General features: G+C 45.9%; 1 protein-coding gene across 1 annotated transcript in view; it reads right to left on the bottom strand.

Moving 5' to 3' along the window:
* The window catches only part of gfra2b (GDNF family receptor alpha 2b), a 485,436-nt gene that overhangs the window by 53,584 nt on the left and 404,224 nt on the right, over positions 1–27,628 (bottom strand). The window contains exon 5 of the mRNA XM_072266823.1: positions 3,879–3,988. Coding sequence (XP_072122924.1) covers positions 3,879–3,988 — 110 coding nt within the window. The remainder of the gene's footprint in view (positions 1–3,878; positions 3,989–27,628) is intronic.

Raw genomic sequence — 27,628 nt, 5'->3', positions numbered from 1 at the left:
ATGGGACAGGAGGCCCAGGGAGAAGGAAAAAGGGGAGGGGGGGAAAACCCAGAGGATGGGCAAGGGGTATAGTCAGAGGAACAGAGGGAGAAAAAGGAGAGAGAGAGAAAGAATGTGTGTATATAAATAAATAACGGATGGGGTATGAGGGGGAGGTGGCCTCCCCCTGATGGCATGAACATTGACTTCTCTAACTTCTGCTAATGCCCCACCTCCCCCTCGTACCCCATCCGTTAGTTATTTATACACACACATTCTTTCTCTCTCTCTCTCCTTTTTCTCCCTCTGTCCCTCTGACTATACCCCTTGCTCATCCTCTGGGTTCCCCCCCCATTCCTTCTCCCTGGACCTCCTGTCCCATGATCCTCTCATATCCCTTTTGCCAATCACCTGTCCAGCTCTTGGCTCCATCCCTCCCACTCCTGTCTTCTCCTATCATTTTGGATCTCCCCCTCCCCCTCCCACTTACAAATCTCTTACTAGCTCTTCCTTCACTTAGTCCTGACGAAGGGTCTCGGCCTGAAATGTCGACTGTACCTCTTCCTAGAGATGCTGCCTGACCTGCTGTGTTCACCAGCAACTTTGATGTGTGTCACTCTATATTTTGATGTGGGAGTCCATCTGTTGGTCAGGGTTTACCATGAATGTTGTATCCTAGCTGTCTACATTGTTGGTGCAGAACCATCAATTGATACACAAGCCCAGAGAAGCTGTTACCCATACAACAGGCTCCCACACCACCGCCCCCCCCAATACAGCTGATAAATCCAAAGGAACAGCAGAGACGAATACAGTTTGGCACCAGTGACATCGCATGAGCTGCCATTCAGTGTAAGACCGTCTTAGGGACTCCAGCTCTGGATTTTTCCTCAGGGTTTGCTCCCAAAGCCTTCCCCACGACCCACAAGGCACAGGAGATTTGAGATCAGAGTTTTCCTTCTCCTGGAAGAGCTGCCACAGCTGATGAGCCCCAACTGCCCAAAGCGACTGGTTTCAAGTCACCAGTAAAGGTTCTTTGCGGAAATGGGATCGGCCCTCAGGGCCTCGTGACTGGCCACTTTTCGATATGCCAAGGACGCAGGCTGGAAGACTAGCACGCCTTCAGGGCGCTGGATTTTTGTGGCTCTGGAGACAGGCTGATCAAGGCTGGGGCCCCTGACTGAGACGTCGCGGGAGAACAGGGAACATTGGGAACCCTGTGTCCAGAGCCGACCATCTGGGCACAGAGCTTGGAAAAAGCAACGCAACAGACTTTTAACATCATAAATCAGCAAGTTGCTTGTTATGTCTCCCCTCTCGCTGTGAAATGGAGACACCTCTTTTTCCCTTATTAGGGAGAGGGAGAGCCTGTGGTACGTCAAATTACCAAGTAAACAAGTAGTTTTCGGGGGTACTGCAAGTGTGAGTCTTTGTTGATGCTTTGCTGTATGCTCGAGTGCTCGGTGGAGGGTGCTGATGCTTTTTTGCTGGTGGGGGTGGGGGAGAGGGGGGTGATCACTGCTTTGCTGCTTCTTATGCATGGGAGGGGAGAGCTTGGGGGGAGCTTTCGGGTTTTAACATTTAACTGTCATTCATTCTTTGGGGCACTCCTCTGTTTTCGCGGATGTTTGCGAATTTCAGGTTGTATATTGTATACATTTCTTTGACATTATATGTACTTATTACACTCCCTTTATCCCTTCTCCTGTCAGTAAAAATGGTTCTGCTAGGCTTAGTAGTTAAGTCACATGTGCAGGCCAGAAGCTGGACTTGGTTCTCAGAGGCTATTTGAGATGCACACCATTAGGATCATTTAATAGGTAATGGGAGCTTATCACCAACCCACCTTCCCCCCTCCTCAGCTATGACAAACTTAAGTAGCCATGTTTTGATGTACGTGACAACACACACAGTGACCACTTTATTCCATATCTCCTGTACCTAATAAAATAGCCACTGAGTGCGTGTTTGTGCTCTACTACTGCTGTAACCCATCCATTTCAAGGTTCGATGTACTACGTGTTCAGAGATGCTCTTCTGCACACCATTGTGGGAACACGTGGTTATTTAAGTTCCTGTCAGTTTGCAGCAGTCTGCCCATTCTCCTCTGACCTCTCTTGTTAACAAGGCATCTTCATTCATTGTTGTTCGCTGATGTTTTTTGTTTTTTGTGTCATTCTCTGTAAACTCTATAGACCAATTTGTGAGAAAGTTCCAGGAGATCAGTTGTTGTCTCAAACCATCCCAGCTGCCACCCACAATCAATTTCACGGTCAAAGTCACTTAGATCACATTTCTCCCCCATTCTGATGTTTGGCCCGAACAACAACTGAACCTCCTGACCTCGTTCGCATGCTTTTGTGCATCGAGTTGCTACCACATGATTGGCTGATTTGGATTAATGAGCAGCTGTGCAGATGTACCTAATAAAGTGGCCATTGAGTATAAAACTGAAGCTAATCTGATATAACCAACCCAGCTGTAATCTGGGTGTGACACCATGGAATAGGATCTTTAACAATATCCTGTGTGGCTTAAACAGCCCTGTGACGAGAACTCAAGTGTTCTGCCTGTCTCCGTGGAGCTCTGCGGTGATCTGTGTGACCTGAACGGCCAGGCATGGATAGAGTGGGTATTGGCTTTTCCCCACTCCGGCAATGGCCAATACCAGAGGACATCTGTTTAATGTGAGTGGAGGATGACAGAGCCAACTTCTTTGTATTCCGTTCTGGTCACCTCATCTTAGGAAGGATAAAGAATCTTTAGAGAGAGAGCGGAGGAGATGTACCAGGAAGCTGCCTGGATTAGAGAACACGTCTAATGACAAGGTTTTTCTCTCAGGAGTGAAGGAGAACGAGAGCTGTCTTGATAGAGGTATACAAGATGGAGATCGAGTGGACAGAAAAGACTTTTTCACAGGACCGAAATGTCTAAAACAAGGGGGCATAATTTTAAGATGACTGGAGGACAGTAAAGGGCGGATGTCAGAGGTAGGTTTTTTTTGCATAGAGAGTGTTTTCTGTAAATTGCCCCCAGTGAATGAGGGGTAGGATTCAGGAGAATTTATGGGAGAAAGAATTTAATGGGTTGCTGATAACACTGTGGCCCCAGCTGAGAATCAGGCCCTTTGCCCACTACAGCACAGTGCAATGCATGCAAAATTACAATAAGAAATATAAAAAAATTAATAGGGAGTGCAAAAGTGGGGAAAAATAGTGAGGTAGTTCTCAAGGGTTCACAAACGGTTCAAAAATCTGATGTCAGTGGGAAAGAAGCAGTTGCCAAAACACTGAGCGACCCATGATCACTACCCCATTATTCTTTTTCTTTGCACTGTTTATTGATTTATGTAATTTATAAATTTTTATATCTTTGCACTGTACTGCTGCCAGAAAGCAACAAATTACGTCAGACAGTGTGTCAGTGATAATAAATCTTATTCTGTTCTGCTCTGTGTTGGATCAGCCTTTCAACATTGTTCTCCCTGAGGGTTCACCAGCCTCTCTGCTTTAACCTGGAGAGTCCAACACATTGCTTCGAGTAAAATCCAGGAGAAAAATCAAAGTAAGCATTCACTTTGATCATTCTTTCCTATTAGTCATAGAAGTAGCAGACATGGGGGTGTGAAAAATACCAAAAAGAGCCAGGCAGGGAAATGATGCTTCATTCTCTCTCGTAACTAGCTGGAGAAAGTGGAAGGGATGGGGCTAATTTCCCAATGGTGGAGGAGATGTGGTTGATGTAGGGAAGCCATGGGATGTCACCATTTAGAATGCATTCGTTCAGAGCTCGCTACCTTTGGAAGTTATCACGATATGCCCTCAGCTGAGTGTTATACCTCTGGACCAAAGCAGAAGAATCATTGTGACTATGCAGGGCTGCCAGGAGACTGTACTCACCTATCAGTCCCGAGTAGGAGAGCAAGCAGGCCGCATAGTTCTCCCTGAAGCAACCACTCACAGCTTGCGTGGAGGGCTGGCAGTTGGAGAGAAAGTCTGCCAATCGTGACCTGAGCAATGAAACATAACGAACCATTAGCAAGTGTCCTGCTCCAAAGTGATGAATTGATATCTCAAGGCTTGGAAGCCAACAAAGTTAGAACACAGAGCAGAGAATATAGAACTCTACAGTAGAATTCAGGCCCTTCAGCCCCCAATGTTGTGTCAGACTTTTAACCTACTCCAAGATCAATCTAACCCTTCTCTCCTACATAGCCCTCCATGTACCTAAATAAGAGTCAGTGAAATGTACTTAATGTATCTGCTTCTACCAGTACCCCAGGCAGTGCATTCCATGCACCCGCCACCCTCTGTGTAAGAAAACCTTCGGCTGACATCTCCCCAATACTTTCCTCCAATCACCTTAAAATTATGTTTCTTATATTAGCCATTTCCACCCTGGGGAAAAGTTCAAAGTAAATTTATTATCAAAGTATCTACAGTATATGTCATCACATTCTTGCAGGCACTCATAGTAGAACAAAGAAATACAACAAAATCAGTGGAAAAACTACACACAAAGACTAACAAATTGTGAAAATACAAAAATAACAAATAGTACTAATAATAATAAATACATAAATAAATAAGTGAATAAATAATACTGAGAACGTAAGTTGTAGATCCTTGAACGTGAGTTCCATAGGTTGTGAAGTAAGTTCAGAGCTGAGGTGAGTGAAGTTACCCACCTCAGTTCAGGAGCCTGACAATAGCAGAGTAACAACTGTTCCTGAACATGGTAATGTGAGGCCCAAGGCTCCTGTAGCACCTTCCTGATGGCAGCAGATTTCAAGCCCCAGTTTTCATTGGACTGACAGTCCATGGTGGGAGGAGGGGAGTGGATGAGCAGTTGGTGCTGACAAATGGAAGATGTTTACTGAGCATCTGAATGTCTCCTAATCCTGAAGAAGGGTCTTAGCCAGAAACGTTGACTGATCACTCTTTTCCATACCTGCTGAGTTCCTTCAACATTTTGAGTATGTTGTTTATCTGACTGTCTCACTTTGTCTATATTTTAATCTCCTGTGGATATAATCACACAGCAAAAGCTAGCTGTGTGGGTGCACTGCACTGGGGCAACATGGGACCCCATGCCTACATTTGTGGTGAGCTGCACCATGCTGGAAATACTTTCCTTCGGTGGTCCCATTCTACCAAGACCCCCAGGAAACAGTCACTTGTTAATGAACTGCAGTCCATCTGAGCAGATTCATGCTGATGGCAAAGCCTGGACAATCTTGACTTTGACATTTTTCCCTAAATTACGCTGTACTTGACCTTTTCCTTTGGTTGATTGCCAAGCCGCAGCTGAGGGTATCCACCATCTACTGCTCAGAGCAGGAGCTGATTTTTGTTTGGGTGGTGGGCTGGAGTAAAGGAGGGATGAGCCTTAGCCACAGCCCCCCCACCCCCACCCAATCAGGGTCACGTGAAGCCACAGGAGCAGGTGGTGGATGGTCGTACGAGCAGCCGATGCATATCTCGTGCTGGTTATGTGACCACTGACGCCTGGCAGACAATCTCTGAACAGTATTGACAATAGCTCAGGTCACCCGAATTGTAAAGACACTGCCCAGAAGAAGGCAATAGCAAACCACTTCTGTAGAAAATTTGCCAAAATTTGGCCATGGAAAGACCTTGATCACCCACATCATACAACATGGCACATTATGAATGACCACCTTCTTCAACCAATGCTCCACTGGCTCTCTCAGAGAGATGTAGAAACTCTTATGGACAAAAGTAGAAAATGAGCCAGAAGGACTTTCTTTGTGATCTTGGGTCAATATTTAATAATAAATTTTATGATCTCTTTTGGTGAGAATCTATCCTGGGACCAACATATTGATGCAATTATGATGAAGGCACCCCCATGGATATACTTCATTAGGAGTTTGATGAGATTTGGTATGTCACTAAAGACTCCAGCAAAATTCCACAGATATATCATAGAAACATAGAAAACCTACAGCACAAGACAGGCCCTTTAGCCCACAAAGCTGTGCCGAACATGTCCCTACCTTAGAACTACATAGGCTTTACCCATAGCCCTCCATTTTTCTAAGCTCCATGTAGCCATCCAGGAGTCTCTTAAAAGACCCTATCGTTTCCGCCTCCACCACCACCGCCGGCAGCCCATTCCACGCACTCACCACTCTCTGCGTAAAAAACTTACCCCTGACATCTCCTCCGTACCTACTCCCAAGCACCTTAAAACTATGCCCTCTCGTGCTAACCATTTCAGCCCTGGGGAAAAGCCTCTAACTATCCATACAATCAATGCCTCTCATCATCTTGTACACCTCTATCAGGTCACCTCTCATCCTCCATCACTCCAAGAAGAAAAGGCTGAGTTCACTCAACCTATTCTCATAAGGCATGCTTCCCAATCCAGGCAACATCCTTGTAAATCTCCTCTGCACCCTTTCTATGGTTTCCACGTCCTTCCTGTAGTGAGGCGACCAGAATTGAGCACAGTACTCCAAGTGGGGTCTGACCAGGGTCCTATATAGCTGCAGCATTACCTCTCAGCTCTTAAACTCAATCCCATATTGTGGAGAGAATTCTGACTGGTTGCATCACCAACTGGTTAGGAGGGGCTACCGCACAGGATGGTGAGAAGCTGCAGACAGTTGTAAACTCAGCCACCTTCATCATGGGCACATGAACAGGCAGAGGATGGAGGGTATAGATCATGTGTAAGCAGGGGGGTTTAGTTTGGATTGAGGTGACAGTCAAGCCTGACACCTTGAGCTGAAGTGACTGCTTCTGTGCTTTATTCTATCTGCTAGTTACCACTTTGCTATTTCACAAATTGGTTGAAACATTTCCTACAATACAACAATGACACTTCAATGTCTGCAGTGTGCTTTAGGACATCCTCACGTGATGAAAAATGCTAGTAAAATGCAAATCACTTTTTCTCCATAATCCCATCAGAAGTAATACCTGAATACCAAGATCAGAGGCTGCTACGGAAACACCACCATCTGCAAACTGACTAAGTTGGCTTTCTGGAACTATTTACTGAGTGCATAATAGATCGGATATAGTTGGTGTACAATACAGCAGTGGCATTGCATGAATGATGTGGGCTAGCATGAGGGAAGTGTTGGCGCGTGGCCAAGTGGTTAAGGCGTTCATCTAGTGATCTGAAGGTCGCTAGTTCGAGCCTTGGCTGTGGCAGCGTGTGTGTCCTTGAGCAAGGCACTTAACCACACATTGCTCTGCGATGACACCAGTGCCAAGCTGTATGGGTCCTAATGTCCTTCCCTTGGACAACATCGGTGGCGTGGAGAGAGGAGGCTTGCAGTATGGGCAACTGCTGGTCTTCCATACAACCTTGCCCAGGCCTGCACCCTGGAAACCTTCCAAGGCACAAATCCATGGTCTCATGAGACTAACGGATGCCTATAAAGCATGAGGGAAGGAGATGTGATTGCAATGGAGGTGTTACAGAAGAGATTGACAAAGATGTTGCCAGGACATTGAAGCTATGAGGAATGATTAGATAAACAATGGTGGTTTGCATTGGACTAGAGGAGGCTGAGTTGAAATTTAACTTGGTATAAAAATATCAAAGGCCTGGTTAAAGAAAGAAAGGGTACACTGGTTAAAGGATAAACAAAGAGATTCTGCAGATACTGGAAATCCTGAACAACACACTCAAAATGCTGGAAGAACTCAGCTGGCCAGGCAGCATCTGTGGAGGGGAATAAACAGTCAATGTTTCTGGACAAGACTTTTCATCAGGACTGTGAAGGGGAGAAAGAATTCAAGGGGAGATGAGGAAATCCTTTCTTACCCATTGAATAGTGAGGCTCTAGACTGCAGTATCTGAAAGGGCTTCAGACATACACCAAATATGCTTGGCTACGTACTTGATACCGCTAGGTACAGGGAAGGAAAACTCTGATCTCAAATCTCTGCTGCCTTGCAGCTATACCCATTCATGGGGAAGACCTTGTGAGGGAATAATCTGGAGCTGGAGTCCCTAAGGCAGTACTACTTTGAGTTCAATGTTGACTGGCAACTTCTACCATGCTGCTGGTACCAGACTGTATCAGTCTCCGCTGTTCATAGAAAAACATAGAAACATAGAAAATAGGTGCAGGAGTAGGCCATTCGGCCCTTCGAGCCTGCACCGCCATTTATTATGATCATGGCTGATCATCCAACTCAGAACCCCGCCCCAGCCTTCCCTCCATACCCCCTGACCCCCATAGCCACAAGGGCCATATCTAACTCCCTCTTAAATATAGCCAATGAACTGGCCTCAACTGCTTCCTGTGGCAGAGAATTCCACAGATTCACCACTCTCTGTGTGAAGAAGTTTTTCCTAATCTCGATCCTAAAAGGCTTCCCCTCTATCCTCAAACTGTGGCCCCTCGTTCTGGACTTCCCCAACATCGGGAACAATCTTCCTGCATCTAGCCTGTCCAATCCCTTTAGGATCTTATACGTTTCAATCAGATCCCCCCTCAATCTTCTAAATTCCAACGAGTACAAGCCTAGTTCATCCAGTCTTTCTTCATATGAAAATCCTGCCATCCCAGGAATCAATCTGGTGAACCTTCTTTGTACTCCCTCTATGGCAAGGATGTCTTTCCTCAGATTAGGGGACCAAAACTGCACACAATACTCCAGGTGTGGTCTCACCAAGGCCTTGTACAACTGCAGTAGTACCTCCCTGCTCCTGTACTCGAATCCTCTCGCTATAAATGCCAGCATACCATTCGCCTTTTTCACCGCCTGCTGTACCTGCATGCCCACTTTCAATGACTGGTGTATAATGACACCCAGGTCTCGTTGCACCTCCCCTTTTCCTAATCGGCCACCATTCAGATAATAATCTGTTTTCCTATTTTTGCCACCAAAGTGGATAACTTCACATTTATCCACATTAAATTGCATCTGCCATGAATTTGCCCACTCACCCAACCTATCCAAGTCACCCTGCATCCTATTAGCATCCTCCTCACAGCTAACACTGCCCCCCAGCTTCGTGTCATCCGCAAACTTGGAGATGCTGCATTTAATTCCCTCATCCAAGTCATTAATATATATTGTAAACAACTGGGGTCCCAGCACTGAGCCTTGTGGTACCCCACCAGTCACCGCCTGCCATTCTGAAAAGGTCCCGTTTATTCCCACTCTTTGCTTCCTGTCTGCTAACCAACTCTCCATCCACACCAATACCTTACCCCCAATACCTTGTGTGCTTTAAGTTTGCACACTAATCTCCTGTGTGGGACCTTGTCAAAAGCCTTCTGAAAATCCAAATATACCACATCCACTGGTTCTCCCCTATCCACTCTACTAGTTACATCCTCGAAAAAATTCTATGAGATTCGTCAGACATGATTTTCCTTTCACAAATCCATGCTGACTTTGTCCGATGATTTCACCGCTTTCCAAATGTGCTGTTATCACATTCTTGATAACTGACTCCAGCAGTTTCCCCACCACCTTTGAGTTCATCAGATGCTGGAGAGGGGGAGCTTGCTACATGGGCAACAGCTTGCTCTCCACATTGTACTGCCCAGGCTTGCCTATCTAGACAGCTAGGACGTAACATCCATGGTCATCCCTAACCAACAGAAGCTTCACTCACTCACTCATGTACTTGATGAGCTATGATCTGCATGCCCTACGGACATCTGGCTGGAAGATGGGTCTTAGGTGCATTCCTCATCTTCAAACGATTGAATACAGGAGACAGAATTGGCTTAACCATGGAAGGCAGAGGGCAGTAATAGATGGAAAGCACTCTGTCTACAGGTCGGTGTCCAGTGGTGTCTACAGGGATCTGCTTTTTGTGATTTTTATAAATGACTTGGATGAGGAAGTGGAAGGGTGGGTTTGTAAGTTTACAGATAACACAAAGGTTGGTGGAATTGTGGATAATGTGGAAGGTTGTTGTAGATTATAGTGGGACATTGACAGGATGCAGAGCTAGGCTGAGAAGTGGTAGACGTAGTTCGACCAGGAAAAGAATGAAGTGATTCATTTTGGAAGGTAGAGTACAGGGTTAATGGCTGGATTATTTGCATTGTGGAGGAACAGGGGGATCTTAGTGAACATCCATAGATCCCTCAAAATTGTCATGCAAGTTGATAGGTTTGTTAAGAACACGTATGGTGTGTTGGCCTTCATTAGTTTGGAAATTGAGTTCAAGAGCTGCAAGATAATATTCCAGCTCTGTAAATCCCTGGTTAGACTAGACTTGGATAATTGTGTTCATTTCTGGTTATCTCATTACAGGAAGGATGTGGAAGCTTTTGAGAGGGTGCAGAGGAGATTTACCAGGATGCTGCCTGGATTAGAGAATGAGTGAGCTTTGGAGCGAAGGAGGATGAGAGGTGATGACAGAGGTGTACAAAATAAAATGAGACATAGATTGAGTGGACAGTCAGAAACCTTTACCCAGTGCAGAAATGACTAATACAAGGAAGCAAAATTTTAAGGGGATTGTATGGGGGGGGGGGGGGGATAGCAGAGATAGTGTTTTTTATACACAGAAAGTGGTTGGTTCATGGAATGCATTGCCAGACATAGTGGTAGAGGCAGATGTACAGATACAATATGGACATTTAAGAACCTCTTAGAGAGGCATATGGATAATACAAAAATGGAAAGCTATGTGTAAGGGAAGGGTTAGATTGATCTTGGAGTAGGTTAAAAGGTCGGCACAACAACATGGGCCGAAGGGACCGTACTATGTCATAATTTTCTATCTTCTATGTTCTGTCTACTCTGGTGTGGTGATGATCATTTGATGCATGTTTAATTCCAGCCCATATGGTCAGCCCAGGAGTCCAGTCCTGCAGAATGTAGCCAATCCCCATTGCCTTGTAAATTGGCAGAAAACTATCTTCAGACCAAAAATATGACGCAGATCTTAACCTGTGAGTTCCAAGATTAAATACTCTTTACAGAAAGAGATTGACTGCTTTTGAATCAGACTAGTGGATCCATGGTAAAACAGGTTTTTTCTCAGAGCTGGAATATTATTATTTATTCTTCTGTGTCTAGAAGTTCACATAAACACTGAAGTTCAAAAGCAAGGATATTTTTAGCAATGTAGTGAAGTAACATTAATAATATTCAAAACATAACTTGACCAAGATAAAGACATGATTGTGAGGAACAAGAGCAGATGTTTGCTGTGCAGGAAAAACACTGAATTTGTATTTGAGCTTAAAACAAACTGAATGTTGCTCATGAAACACAGAACAATACCATTATGTTCTTCAGCAGTTTTGCAGGTTTGTTTGTGTAACACTAATTTTGCAGGCACTGGGAATCAAAGTGAAGACAATGATAAAGACACAGACTAGATCAACTTATGTAACAGGGTGACAAGTCAAAGAGGAAGGAATACAAATCTTCATTTGCCATATAGTACATCAAATGCCTTACTGCATCGTAGCACCTAGACCAGAGTATGACTCAGAACCATGTACCAATCACAATCATGTCACTCTGAATTCGCTGTCAATCTAAACTGTGTCTCACTCTGAATGCTGTGTACTCTGAACACTTATCAAGCAGTAGTAAATCAACGCAACTGGACTTGCTGTGTTGTCTAGGAGACATTTCTCCACTCATCCAAGAGGCCTCTTCAGTCCTAATCCATGGTGGGTAGTTTTCTGGTTTATAAACTCTGTGAATTGTTTAAAAGTATAGCAATCATATCAGGGTCGTTAAGAGTTGTAGAGGTAATGAGACCGTTGCATGAATGGAGGTGTGAACTGTTGTGAAGACGCTGGGGTAGAGATGTTAGGACTGCATTGTATTATAGCTGATAGGTGGTGTCGTATCCACCCCCCCCTTGTTCAGGGATGAGTTTTCCAGTTTGACAAAGATGGCTTCGTTAACCCCTCTTTCAAACCACCTGTCCTCCCTGTCCAAAATGTCGATATTATCCTTTAGGTGTAGATATTCGGCCACATCTTGCCTGAGGTGTTAGCTCTCCTATGTTGGGCCAACTGTTTATGAAATGGTTGTTTTGTGTCGCTGATAAACAGATCTGTGAAATTCTCATTGCATTGGATAGCATATACAATATCCCTGAACAGAGGAGGTTGGGAACGACACCATCTATCAGTACTTACAATGCAGTCTTAACATCTCTACCCCAGCATCTCCACAATATTTCACACCTCCATAGACATGTCACCATGATCCCCACGTTAATCTGAACCATGTGTCGCTCTGAACTGTGTGTCTCAGTGGAAAAAGCCTGCTTGTATTTTCCCTGTCTGAACCCTTCATAATTTTGCATACCTCTATCAAATTACCCCTCGCTCTCCTATGCTCTAGGGAATAAAATCCTAATATTTTCAAACTCTTTTCCCGCTTACTCAGGTCCTCATGTCTTGAAAACATCCTTGTGAATTTTTTCTGTACTCTTGTAATCTTATTGATATCCTTCATGTAGGTACATAAGTGACCAGAACTGCAATACTCCAAATCTGGCCTCAACTTTTCAACTTCATCATAACATTCCAAGTATTGTACTGGATACTCTGATTCATGAAGGCCAGATTATAAAGAGAGATTTTTGGCAGATTGGCCTTTATAAGTCACCACAGGCCAATGTACCAAGATGTCTCCTTACCACCATGTCCGTCTGTGACACCACTTTCAAGGAACGGTGGATCTGTATTTCCATGTCTCTTTGTTCTACGGCACAACTGAGAATCCTAGTACTCACTGTGTACGTCCTGCACTTGTTTCTGCTGCCACAATGCAACATCTCACACTTGTCTGAATTAAATTCCATCTGTCACTTTCCAGCACATTTATCCGGTGGGTCCAGACGCCACTGCAAGCCTTGATAGTCTTCCTCGCTGTCCACTACACCCTAATCTTGGTGTCATCTGTAAATTTGCTGATTAACCACACTATCATCCAGATCATCGATATAGATAACAAACAGCAACAGACCCAGCACCGATCCTGTGGCACTCCACACAGGCGATGTCTATTGCCTCTAGTCAGAGAAGCAACCATCTATTACCACTCTTTGGCTTCTCCCACTAAGCCAATATTGGATCCTATTGACTATCCGAAAGGGTAAACAGCTAGTCTTCTTGTCCACCCTCCCATGCAGACCTTTGTCAAAGGCCATGCTAAAGTCTATGGAGACAATGTCTATTGCCTTGCCTTCATCAAATTCTTGGTAAACCTCCTCAGAACACTATATTACAGCAAGCATTTGGTACAGGTGACAGATGAAAGAAGCTCATTCAGCTTAACTGCTGGTTTTATTGTGATAAGCACAAAAACAGACCAGGTGCTATGACCCTGGGAGAGAATGCCTCAGTCTCATACAGAGGGGGGAGGTGATGATCACACACCCCACTTACAGTCAGGGTGACCCATAAACACACAAGTGAATAACTGTATAAGTTGAGCTAAAATGTAACAATAAATGAACTTGAACATCCCACCATAATCCCACATTCGCATTTTAAGACAAAAACTACAAATAGCACTGGCCACTAGGAATGTTGGGCCGGGCTGTTGACTATGTCCCTGGAGCACCACATTGCCCCCACCTGAAGAGTCAGCCATCCCTGGCAACACCAGGGTCCACAACAAAGTCCAAAAGTCCTGGTGGTAGTCGACACTGCAGCCTGGAATATTGTGGGGTTTCTGTAGCCCCCCACTCCCACTCCACCCCACACCTGTTGTACCATTTCAGAGATGCAGTCGAGCACCTCTCCTCGCTCCTTCCAGGCTTGGGGGATAGTTTCTTCTCCTAGGAGGAGCAGTAGACCCATACTGGGGACACTACCAGCTACTGCTGCATCGGTGCCCTAGACTGGTGGCCCGGCCTTTTTTGGGACATGCAAGCGTAGCAGCAGTGCATGAACAGCTTCACGTCCTGCCTGTACCCAGGCCAACAGAAGCATTTGTGCGACTTGCCCAACATCTTTGCCATCCTGAAATGCCCCCCCACCAGCCTGTACACTGGCCACTGCACCGTGGTGCAGAGCCCTCGGGGGAACCACCAGCTGCAGGAGATGTCCGTCATCATCGGAAAACTGCCACTGCTGGAATAGCAACCCGCCGTACATCTCCCGCGTGCCCCACTGAGATATAAGGCTTTGGTCTCTGGATCTTCTGCCCACTCCGGCCACTGTCCCATGCCCACTCTGGCCAACCCCTCACCCGGGCCAGCACTGGATCTGTCACCTGCTCGGTGTGCACTTACCGGTCAATGGTGGGGAAGTCTACCTTGCCACTGGCTGCCAATTGAAGTGCCGTTGTCACCGCCACTTGTCCCTAGTTCCGCTGTGTTACATTGGGCCTCTGCGGGGTGTGCTACATTGTGGCAGGCTGCTGTGAGACTGGTGGTGGTTGTTCCTGTGCCCGCTGGGTCCTCGTCCTGGAGCTGCCTTGCTGGAGAGCCAAGGCTTCAGTGCCGAGGTAGAGTGTTACCCCTGGCACATCCAGCAGGACTGCATGGACAACCTTTAGCCTCTGATTTTCTCCATTTTGCCTTTATTCCCTCTACCAAAGTTCATGACCATGCACTTCTCTACACTATATACTGTCTGCCACTTCTTGCCCATTCTCCAATCAGTCAAAGTCCTTCTGCAGCCTCTGGTTCTTCAACACTACCTGCCCCTCCACCTATCGTTGTATCATCTGCAAACTTGGTCATAAAGCCATAACATCCATCATCCAAATTGTTGATATATAACATGAAAAGAAGTGGTCGCAATACCAAGCCTTGCGGAACACCGCTAGTCACTGGCAGCTAACCAGAAAGGCTTCCTTTATTCCCACTCCTTGCCTCCTGCCAATCAGCCAATCTTCTATCCATGCTAGCATCTTTCCTGTAATACCACGGGCACTTATCTTGCAAAGCAGCCTCCTTTGTCAAGCACCTTGTCAAAGGCCTTTTGAAAAACCAAATAAACCACATCATGAATCCTTGCAACACACAGAAAATGCTGGAGGACCTCAGCAGGCCATCCAGCGTTAATGAAAAGGAGTAAACAGTCAATGTTTTGGGCCGAGACTGTTAATCAGGACTGTAGAAAAAAGATGAGGTCAGAGTGAGAAGGTGGGGGAGGGAAGGAAGAAATTCAAGGTAGTAGGTGATAGGTGAAACTGGGAGGGGGAGAGGTGAAGTAAAGAGCTGGGAAGTCAATTAGCAAAAGAGATGAAGGGCTGGAGAAGGGAGAATCTGACAGGAGAGGACAGAAGGCCATGGAAGAAAGAGAAGAGTAGGAGCACCAGAGGGAGGTAATGGGCAGGTAAGGAGGTAAGGTGAGAGAGGGAAATGGGAATGGGGAATGGTGAAGGGGAGTTGGGGGAAACGTCATGAAATCGATGTCCATCCCAGACAGAATATGAGGAGTTGCTCCTTCAACCTGAGTGTGGTCTCACTGTTGCAGCAAAAGAGGCCAAGGACTGACATGTTGAAATGGGAATGGGAAGTAAAATTAAAATGGGTGGCCACTGGGTGATCCCATTTTTCTGGTAAGTGCTCAGCGAAGCGGTCTCCCATTCAACGTCGGATCTCACTGATATACAGGCGGCACAACCGGGAGCATATAACACAGTATCTGACCCCAATAGACTCACAGGTGAAGTGTTGCCTCACCTGGAAAGGCTATTTGTGGCCCTGAGTGGCAGTGAGGCAGGAGGTGTAGGACCAGGTGTAGCACTTGTTCCATTTGCAAGGAGGAGGGAGATCACTGGGGATGGATGAACGAACAAGGGAGTTATGTAAGAAGTGGTCCCTGCAGAATGCAGACAGTGGGGGGAGGTGTGTTTGGTGGTGGGATCCCGTTGGAAATGGCAGAAGTCACAGAATTTTCCTCTGTTACATCCCTTTCCTATCATTCCTCAGCATGTGGCCGCCCTCTTAGACCATAAGACATAGGAGCAGAATTAAGCTATCGGGTTCATCAAGTCTGCTTTGCCATTCAAACATGGCTGATCCTTTTTTCCAATCTCCTCCTCAACCCTAGCTCCTGGCCATGTCCCCGTAACCTTTGATGCCATGTCCAATCAAGAGCCTATCAATCTCTGATTGGACACCACTTTCTCATTGTCCATCAAAATCCCATTAAATGCTAAACACTGTAACAGAAATACCGCTGAGTACACAGTAACAAAACGTTCAAAAGCTGCAAGTTCAAAGTAAATTTATCATCAAAGTACATATACGTCACCATATAGAACCCTCAGATACATTTTGTTGCAGGCATTCACAGTAAATACAAAGAAATACAATAGAATCAATGAAAGACACACACAGAGTAAATACGGACAAACAACCAGTTGGCAAAAGGCAACAAACAAACAAGTAAATAAATATTGCTCACATGAGTGGTAGAGTCCTTGAATGTGGGTTCATAGGCTATGGAATCAGTTCAACCTTGAGCTGAGTGGAGTTATCCACGCTGGTTCAGGAGCCTGATGGTTGAGTGGTATTAACTGTGCCTGGGCCTGGCAGTGTGGGTCCTGATGGTTGAGTGATATTAACTGTGCCTGGGCCTGGCAGTTTGGGTCCTGATGGTTGAGTGATATTAACTGTGCCTGGGCCTGGCAGTTTGGGTCCTGATGGTTGAGTGGTATTAACTGTGCCTGGGCCTGGCAGTTTGGATCCTGATGGTTGAGTGATATTAACTGTGCCTGGGCCTGGCAGTTTGGGTCCTGATGGTTGAGTGGTATTAACTGTGCCTGGGCCTGGCAGTTTGGGTCCTGATGGTTGAGTGATATTAACTGTGCCTTGGCCTGGCAGTTTGGATCCTGATGGTTGAGTGGTATTAACTGCCTGGGCCTGGCAGTGTGGGTCCTGATGGTTGAGTGGTATTAACTGCCTGGGCCTGGCAGTTTGGGTCCTGATGGTTGAGTGATATTAACTGTGCCTGGGCCTGGCAGTTTGGGTCTTGATGGTTGAGTGATATTAACTGTGCCTGGGCCTGGCAGTTTGGGTCCTGATGGTTGAGTGACATTAACTGTGCCTGGGCCTGGCAGTTTGGGTCCTGGTGGTTGAGTGGTATTAACTGTGCCTGGGCCTGGCAGTTTGGGTCCTGATGGTTGAGTGGTATTAACTGTGCCTGGGCCTGGCAGTTTGGGTCCTGATGGTTGAGTGGTATTAACTGTGCCTGGGCCTGGCAGTTTGGGTCCTGGTGGTTGAGTGACATTAACTGTGCCTGGGCCTGGCAGTTTGGGTCCTGATGGTTGAGTGACATTAACTGTGCCTGGGCCTGGCAGTCTGGGTCCTGATGGTTGAGTGGTATTAACTGTGCCTGGGCCTGGCAGTTTGGGTCCTGGTGGTTGAGTGACATTAACTGTGCCTGGGCCTGGCAGTTTGGGTCCTGATGGTTGAGTGGTATTAACTGTGCCTGGGCCTGGCAGTTTGGGTCCTGGTGGTTGAGTGGTATTAACTGTGCCTGGGCCTGGCAGTCTGGGTCCTGATGGTTGTAGAGTAGCAATTGTGCCTGAACCTGGTGGTGTGGGACCTAAGGCTCCTGTACCTCCTTTTCGATAGCAGCAGTGAGAAGAAAGTATGGCCTGCTCTCTTCTCGCTGCTGATGAGAAAAAGCTAGCTGAGTTATCAATGTTATGATGTGTCACAAATTCCCAAAAGTGAGGCATCGATGCGAAGGAAAAAGAGGAGCAGAAATTGAATATGAATGAGCAGATAGGATTAAGAGATAACCGTTTGTTTCATTTAATGACTTTTTTCATTTTATTGTGATTGAAAGTAATTTTCCCAATTATACTTTCATATTACCTTCGAGTTGTTTTAATTTGAAGAATATCACCATGTAAAGCAGAGAAAGTGATGTACAAGTGATGTCATAAATTCTTTGAAGCTCACACTTTCATCTTTGTGACCAGATTGGTTTTTCAGACTAACATCAGCTCGCAGTGAAACTGAACAGCAGGATTTCATTGGATTTATCGTCAGTTTCATTAAGCACTCTTTCATCAGAAGATCATTTCATGAGGATAAAATCATGCAAATGGGCACAGATCGCTGACCTGCATGTAATGGTGTCTTCATAACATTTCAATTGAGAAACTCAAGCTGGGAGTCTACCTGATAATTTACTGTCTCTGACAAGGTTGTAATGGTGAAAGAGCTCAGTCACTAGACCGGTTTTAGGTGGGATCCAGGAGGTGGTATTACTGAAGGACTGCATCATGCTCAGTGGTAGTTCTATGCTGGGTGTGGTGTGTTACTGAATAATACATCAATTAACAGAACTGTTTCATTCATATATATTTGTCCTTGCCTGTGGTTTACAAAGCAAAAGTTATCAAGTGGCACTAAATGTAGCTCAACTGAAGATGGAAAAACACAACACGATGTGCTGTTTGTTCTACTGTGAATGCCCACAAGAATGCCCACCACTCTACTAGCTAATGTGCAAGCCATAGAGAACAAGGTGGATGATCTTAAAGGGAGACTCACCTACTGCAGTGAGATGCAGAACTGCTGTGTACTGTGTTTCACCGAGACCTGGCTCTCCCCTGCCACCCCCGACTGTGCCATCCGACCGGAGAGATTTTCGATCCATCGGATGGACAGCACGGCGTCTTCGGGCAAGACGAGGGGAGGTGGTGTCTGCCTACTGATCAACACTGCGTGGTGCTCGGACACAGTGGCACTGACAAGCTCCTGCAGCCCGGTCCTGGAACACCTGTCGGTGAAGTGTCGTCCCTACTATCTGCCACGGGAATTCACCTCAGTCATACTGACGGCGGTCTACATTCCCCCCCAGGCGGACGTGGAGTGTGCTCTGAATATACTGTATGCCAACATCAGTGAACTTGACACCAGGTATCCGGAGGCTTTGCTCATTACAGCCGGGGACTTTAACCAGGCCAACCTCCGAAAGGCCCTACCAAAGTTATACCAACATATCTCCTGCCCCACTAGAGGCCCAAATATACTTGATCACTGCTACACAGCAGTCAAGGATGCCTACCGTTCTGTCCCACGACCTCACTTAGGAAAATCGGAACATCAGGCTCCTCGTCCCGGCTTACAAACAAAAACTGAAGCGGGAGGTCACAGTGTCAAAAGTGGTGTCGCATTGGACGGAGGAAACGGATGAGGCCCTCTGTGACTGCGTGAACTCCAGAAAGCCATTAAGAGCACCAGGAGGCAATATCGAGCCAAGTTGGAAGCCCAGGCTAACCAGAGGGATGCCAGTAGACTATGGCAGAGTCTAAATGAGATCACTGGGCGCAAAGAAAAGGCTGGGAATATCAATAACTGTGGCGCTTCTCTTCCTGACGAACTTAACATATCCTACGCAAGATTCGAACAGAAGAGGAGCGTCCCGCTCCCTCCAGATGAACCGGACCTGGTGGCATCGAGATTCATCGTCACTGAGGAGGATGTTAGAAGGGCCTTCCTGAAGATAAATCCAAGGAAGGCGATGGGCCCAGATGGCGTCCCGGGACGGGTTCTCTGGGCCTCTGCAAGCGAGCTAGCTGGAGTGTTTGCTGACATCTTCAACTGCTCCTTGTTTCAGTCTAAGATCCCCTCGTGTTTTAAGAAGGCAACGATAATCCCAGTGCCGAAGAAGAGCAAGGTGGCATGCCTGAATGACTATCGACCTGTGGCTCTGACATCAATTGCTATGAAGTGCTTTGAGAAATTGGTTATGGCACACATCAACCACAGCCTACCGGTCAACTTTGACGCTTTGCAATTCGCCTACCGGAGCAATAGGTCAACGGCAGATGCCATCTCTCTAGCCCTACATTCCTCCTTAGAACACCTGGAGAATAAAGACGCATACGTAAGACTCCTTTTCATTGACTACAGCTCTACCTTTAATACCATCATTCCAAATAAACTGATTACTAAGCTCCGGAACCTGTGCCTTTGCACTCAGATCTGCAGCTGGATCTTCAACTTCCTCACAGACAGGACCCAGGCTCTGAAAATAGGGGACAAGCTCTCCTCTACAATCACTCTGAGCACCGGTGCCCCACAAGGTTGTGTACTCAGCCCCCTGCTGTACTCACTGTACACCCATGATTGTGTAGCAAAGTTTCCATCAAACTCAATATATAAGTTTGCTGATGACACCACAATTGTAGGCCGTATCTCGTGTAATGATGAGTTTGAGTACAGAGAGGAAATTAAGAACGTGGTGGCATGGTGCGAAGACAATAACCTATCCCTCAACGTCAGAAAGACGAAGGAATTGGTTGTTGACTTCAGAAGGAGTAGTGGACCGCATGACCCAATTTACATCAGTGGTGCGCAAGTGGAACAGGTCAAAAGCTTTAAGTTCCTCGGGATCAATATCACAAATGACCTGACTTGGAGCAACCAAGCAGAGTCCACTGCCAGGAAAGCCCACCAGCACCTTTACTTCCTGAGGAAGCTAAAGAAATTTGACCTATCCCCTAAAACCCTCACTAATTTTAAGAGATGCACCGTAGAAAGCATTCTTCTAGGGTGCATCACAACCTGGTATGGAAGTTGTCCTGTCCAAGACCGGAAGAAGCTGCAGTAGATTGTGAACACAGCCCAGCACATCACACAAACCAATCTTCTGTCCTTGGACTCACTTTACACCGCACGCTCTCGGAGCAGTGCTGCCAGGATAATCAAGGACATGACCCACCCAGCCAACACACTTTTCGTCCCTCTTCTCTCCGGGAGAAGGCTCAGGAGCTTGAAGACTCGTACGGCCAGATTTGGGAACAGCTTCTTTCCAACTGTGATAAGACTGCTGAACAGATCCTGACCCGGATCTGTGCCGTACCCTTCAAATATCCGGACCTGCCTCTCAGTTTTTTTGCACTACCTTACTTTCCCTTTTCTATTTTCTATTTATGATTTATAATTTAAATTTTTAATATTTAATATCGATTTGTACTCCAGGGAGCGCAAAGTGCAGAATCAAATATCGCTGTGATGATCGTACGCCCTAGTATCAATTGTTTGGTGACAATAAAGTGTAAAGTAAGAAAATGAATCTCAGGGCAGTTAGTACATGGTGACATACAGTATCCTTGGATAATAAACTTACTTTGAACTTTGATAGTTAGATGACTGACCCAGAGGCAGCAAATTAAGAACCATTTTTTTTGTGATATCACTCTGGAGGAACATTGTATCATTTCTTAATGCATGTATTTCTAAATGACAATAAACGAGGACTGAGTGTCCTCATAATCTAATCTAATCTAATCCTGTGTTTTTACATCTTCACTTCATCTGCTTTAGTGCCCCTGCTTTCCCTGTTAACCTTTGCTTTGTAAACCAACTCTAAGGACAGAAATATATGAATGAAATAGTTCAGTTAAGTAATGAATCATTCAGGTTCTGTTGATCTGAGGTTCATTTGTAAATTGGAAATGTGAACTCATGAGTGTTTAACTCTGTAGAGATCATATAAGAGGTCTGCAGGACGGAAGATAGTATGAGAGGAGAGAGATGGAGAACAGCTGATAGGATTGTGGGTGAAGGACAGTGGAGTTCCAGGGATATTATCTCTGAGAATGGGAGGTTTGGTCAAGAAGATGGTGGGTCAGCGGTTGACAGGATTGTGGGTGAAGGACATTGGAGTTCCAAGGAAGTGATCTCTGGGAAGGGGAAGTTTGCTCAGGAAGATTGACAGGTTTGTAAGTGAAGACATCGGAGTTCCGGGGAAGTGATAGATCATAGGACATAGGAGCAGGATTAGGCCATCTGGCCCATCGAGTCTGCTCTGCCATTCAATCATGGCTGATCCTTTATTCCCCTCCTCAGCCCCACCTTTGATGCCGTGTCCAATCACGAACCTCTCAAGCTCTGCCTTAAATACGCCCAACAACTTGGCCTCCACAGCTGCCTGAGGTAATAAATTCCACAAATTCACCACCATCCAGCTGAACAAAATTTCTCTGCATCTCTGTTTTAAATGGATGCCCCTCTACCCTGAGGTTGTGCCCTCTTGTCCTAGACTCCCACACCATGGGAAATATCCTTTCCACATCCACCCTGTCTAGGCCTTTCAACATTCGAAAGGTCTCAATGAGATCCCCCTTCATCCTTCTAAATTCCAGTGAGTACAGACCCAGGGCTATCAAATGTCCCTCGTAAGATAACCCTTTTATTCCCGGAATCATCCTTGTGAACTGCCTCTGAAACCTCTCCAACACCAGCACGTCTCTTCTAAGATGAGAAGCCCAAAAATGTTCACAGTACTCAAAGTGAGGTCTCATCAGTGCCTTATAAAGCTACAGCACCACATCCCTCCTCTTATATTCTAGACTTCTTGAAATAAATGCTAAGATTGCATTTGCCTTTGTCACCACCAACTCTACCTGCAAGTAAATATTGAGGGTGTTCTGCACAAGGACTCCCAAGTCCCTGTGCGTCTCTTTTTTTTTTTGGATTTTCTCCTCATTTAGAAAATAATCTGCACATTTATTTCTTCTACCAACGTGCATAACCATGCATTTTCCAAAATTGTATTTTATTTGCCATTCTCTTGCCCATTCTCCTAATCTGTCTAAGTCCTTCTGCATCCTACCTGTTTCCTTCACACCACTAGTCCCTCCAACTATCTTTGTATTATCTGCAAACTTGGCAACAAAGCAATCATCTAAATCATTGATATACAGCATAAAAATAAGTCATCCCAACACCGACCCCTGTTGGACAGCACGGTCACTGGCAACCTACCAGAAAAGGATCCGTTTACTCACACTTGCTGCCTCATACCGATCAGCCAAAGTTCTAACCATGCCAGTAACTTTCCTCTAATACTATGAGCTCTTAATTTGGTAAGCAGCCTCATAATTCCACCTTGTCTGGACACCAATGGTTCAGGTGTCTTGATAATGAGTCCAGTGTTTTAACCACTATATCCCTGTACAGAGTCAGCGCATGATGAATGCAAGAAGTCTGTTTGAGATTTCAGATGCTAGCAAAGTGCCTTTAGCACGTGCACCACACCTGACTCACGAAGGTGTATGCCCATCCCTATCCTGAGGGCAGTTGAGGATGGTGCAGTGTTGGAGTCATACAGCACTACAGGACAGAAATAGGTCCTTCAGCCCATCTAGTCTGTGCTAAAGCATTATTCTGCCTGGTGTCATTGACTCATACCTGGACCATAGCTCTCCATAGCTCTCCCATCCAAAGCAACACATACACAATGCTGGCAGGAACTCAGCAGGTCAGGCAGCGTAAATAAACTGTCAGTGTTTTGGGCCCAGACCCTTCACTGGGACTGGAAAGGAAGGGAGAACATGTCTGAATAAAAAACTGAGGGGAGGGAAGGAAGATAGCTAGAAGGTGATAGGTGAAGCCGGGTGGGAAAGGTAAAGGGCTGGATAGAAAGGAATCTGATAGGAGAGGAGAGTGAACCATAAGAGAAAGGGAGGGAGGAGGGGCACCGGGGGAGCTGATAGACAGGTGAGAAGTGGTACGAGGCCAAAGTGGGGAATAGAAAAAGAGGGGAGGGGAAGGGAAATCGATATTCATGCCATCAAGTTGGAGGCTACCCTGATGGAATATAAGGTGTTCCTTCTCCATCCTGAGGGTGGCCTCATCTTGGCACATCTTGGCCTCATCTGTGGACCAACATGTCGGAACAGGAACAGGAAGTAGAATTAAAATGTTTGGCCACCTGGAAGTTCCGCTTTTGGCAGTTGGAGTGGAGGTACTCAATGAAGCGTTTCTCCAATTTACGACAGGTCTCAACAATGTATAGGAGGTTACACCGGAAGCACCACCAGGGTATGTAACAAGAACAAGCAAGATGACTCCAGCAGATTCGTGGGTGAAGTGAATCTACTGGTCTCCCATCCATCCATGTACTTTTTCAAATTTCTATTAAGTGCTGGAATCGAATCCACATCCACCACTTCTGCTGACAGCTTGTTCTACACTTGCACCACCCTCTGAGTGGAGAAGATCTTCCTCATGATCCTCTAAGTATTTGACCTACCACTGGTCCTGCTGCCAAGCACACACAACTGTGAATGAATATTTACACAATGATTCCTGATTCACTTACAAGACAGTCACACTAACGAGAGATCAAAGGTCTTTTAGACAAGGAATAGGGAGTTTGCTAATCCCTGCAGGTTTAAATTGTCACACAGTACGTGGAAACTGAGTTTGTATTAATGAGGCTGTCAGGGTCACTGGTTGAAGGATCCAACAGTGTAAAGATTAACATTGGCAGCCTTGCTGACGTCGAGGGGTGAATGGGTTAGCAGTGGCTTTCTCAACGTTGACAGATAAGACCCGGTTCATTATCATTCCCGTAACCTTGAGGGCAGCCGGAGAAAGCACTGGATATCTCTGTTGCTACTTCAGGCACAGACAACCAAGAGAAGCCATGAACTTCTGATTTTTAGCAAGGAAGTTAACAAAGAGTAACACACACACACACACACACACACACACACATTGCTGGAAGAACTCAGCAGGTCAGGCAGCATCTATGGAGATGACAGTTTAGGCCATGAGCCTTCATCAGGACTGGAAAGAAAGTCAGAACAAAGAGCTTGCTCCAAGATAATTCCATAGAAGCTGTTTGCCCTGTTATTTTGTGTGAGGTATGCCAGCGCTGCTCCCATTCTGAAGCACCTCATTATTATTAACATTGATAGTAAATTATATTTATTATTGTCATATATTTGAAATGAGAGATAGATAGATCTTTACTGTCATTTTTCAGGTCACAGGGGTTCCCAAGCTGGGGTCCACGGACCCCTTGGTTAATGGTTGGGGTCCACGGCACTATAGAGGTTGGGAACCCGTGGTTCAGGAAAACAAGGTTACAGTGCAACTTCATTCAGTGCAAAACACTACACTGGCAATTGAATTACTAACAGCACAATGACTACATTTAAAGTAACGTCTGAGTTATTTAGTGTGACATCTCAGTTACCACTGAATTAAAAACCAACAACTCTAAAACTGAAAGAAACAGTGAAAAGCTTTAGTTTGTGTGCCATCTACACAAGTCATTCCACATCAATCGTGATATCACAATGATACAATGCAGCTCAGCCCCAGTGATGTGGGAAGGCAGAGTTTTGGAGCTGTGATCTGTGTCTATTATTCTCTCACTCTGTACTCAAGGCTAACTAACCAGCTGACAGGCTCCCCCTATCATTCACGACACACTGTGTAAAGACCCCAGTTCACTCACAACAGATTCCTCATTGCAGAAATTCATTGGTCCCTTGTCCAAGAAACCTATCATTTAAAACGTTGCTATCCACTCTCATCCAAGAACAGGCAGAGGCTGTTTAAGTACAGAGAGAATAGGTGGTATGTCTACAGGGCCACTGTTCTGCCTGGGTGTCAGATGTGGGATTTCCAGGAGAATCCCAGTCTCCCCAATGGACACATCTGTGCCAGGCGCATTGAGATGCAGCTGGTTAGAGACCATGTGAGGGAACTGGAGCTGCAGCTCGATGACCTTCGACTTGTTAGGGAAAGTGAAGCAGTAATAGACAGGAGCTACAGGGAGGTAGTCACTCCAAGGGTACAGGAGACAGACAAATGGGTGACCGTCAGGAGAGGGAAGGGAGAACATCAGATGGTGAAGAGCACCTCTGTGACCATCCCCCTGAACAGTAAGTACTCCATTTTGAGTACTGTTGGGGGGGGGGGGGCACCATGAGGAAGCAACTGCAGCCGTGCCTCTGGAATGGAGCCTGACTCTGACTTAGAAGGGTAGGGAATTGAAGAGGATGGCAGCAGTTATAGGGGACTCTACCGTCAGGGGTACAGACAGGTGATTCTGTGGATGCATAAAGGAAACATGGATGGTAATTTGCCTCCCAGGTGCCAGGATCCGCGATGTTTCTGGATGCATCCACAATATCCTGAAAAGGGAGGGTGAGCAGCCAGAAGTCATGGTACCTATTGGTACCAATGACATAGGTAGAAAAAGGAGGTGGTCCTCAAAAGAGAATATAGGGAGTTAGAAAGGAAGCTGAGAAGCAGGAACTCAAGGGTAGTAATCTCGTGATTGCTACCTGTGCCACATGACAGTGAGGATAGGAATAGAATGAAGTGATGGATAAATGTGTGGCTGAGGAATTGGAGCAGGGGCCTAGGGTTCAGATTTCTGAATCATTGGGACCTCTTCTGGGGCAGGTGGGACCTGTACAAAAGGGAAGGGTTGCACTTGAATCCGAGGGGCGGCCAATATCAGACATCCCACCTCTCCCGGAACTTCCGGGAGTCTCCCTCATATTAATAGTGGCTCCCTGAGGCCCGCAAATTATATACAATATCACGGAAATCAATTTTTTTGAGAGCGAGCGAGAGAAAAGCAAGAGAGGGCGTGAGAGCGACCATGAGAGAGAGAGAGAGAGAGAGAGAGCGAGCGAGCGCGCCATGGCAGAGTGTTCCAAAAAAGTATAAAACGTACGTCACCCCAGACTACACTAAAGTGTACCCCTGCCTAATAGGGGTCAACAATAATGACAGTGTTGCTCACTGCGCTGTTTGCAACAGTGACTTTTCTATTGCCCATGGTGGGCTAAGACTGTAAAAGTCGTGCTGAGGTGAGTTTAACAGGTTTCATTCGTTCATTACCATAGCTAACGCTATATAAACTAGCTGGCTAGCTGCTAAGGAGCTACTCTATTGCAGACATCCCACCTCTCCCGGAAGTCTCCCGCAAATTGATGGTGCTACCTCCCTGAAATGAGTTTTTGCAGGGTGGGATGTCTGCAACGTTCTTGCAGGCAGGTTTACTAGAGCTGCTGGGAGTGGGAGTACTATGGTAGAGGGATGGGAACGAGTGTGATAGAGCTGAGGACGAGCCAGCAGGTTTACAAGTAGATGATAGGTGTAATATGAATGTGAGGAAGGACAAGTCACTGATTGGGTAGAAATGCAGACGGAGTAGAGTTAAATTGTACCACAGAGGCAAACTTCATAGGGGCGAAGAAAGCAGGACGAAGGTGCTGTATTTAAATGTGCGGAACATTCGGAATAAGGTGGATGAACTCGTGGCGCAATTAGAGATTGGTTGGTATGACATTGTGGGCATCACTGAGTCGTGGCTGAAAGAAGGCCATAGTTGGGAGCTTACCATCAAAGGATATACTTTGTATCGAGAGGACAGGTAGGAAGACATAGGCAGTGGTGTAGCTTTGTTGGTAAGAGATGGAATTATATCTTTAGAAAGAGGTGATATAGGCTCAGAGCACATTTAATCTTTCTGGGTGGAGTTAAGAAACTGCAAGGGTAAAAAAGCCATTATGGGAATCACATATAGGCCTCTGAATAGCAGCCAAGATGTGGGGTTGAGATTGCAAAGGGAGCTGGAAAAAGCGTGTAATAAGGGTAATAAAATATTGTAATGGGAGACTTCAATATGTAAGGGGATTGGGAAAATCAGTGGAGGAATTTGTTGAGTGCCTATGAGATGGCTTTTTAGAGCAGCTTGTGCTTGAGCCTAATCGGGGAAAGGCTATCTTAGATCGGCTGTTGTGTAAAAACCCAGATGTTATTAAGGAGCTTGACATAAAGGAAACCTGAGGAGGCAGTGATCATAATATGATTGAATTCATACTGCAATTTGAGAGGGAGAAGCATAACTCACATGTTTCAGTATTGCAATGGAATAAAGGGAATTACAGAGGCATGAGAGGGGAGCTTGCCCAGGTGGATTGGA

Source organism: Mobula birostris, chromosome 8 (genome assembly GCF_030028105.1).
Source record: "Mobula birostris isolate sMobBir1 chromosome 8, sMobBir1.hap1, whole genome shotgun sequence".
NCBI classification, from domain to species: domain Eukaryota; kingdom Metazoa; phylum Chordata; class Chondrichthyes; order Myliobatiformes; family Myliobatidae; genus Mobula; species Mobula birostris.
The sequence above is the reverse complement of the archived record's forward strand: the minus strand, read 5'-3'. Positions and strand labels throughout refer to the sequence as shown.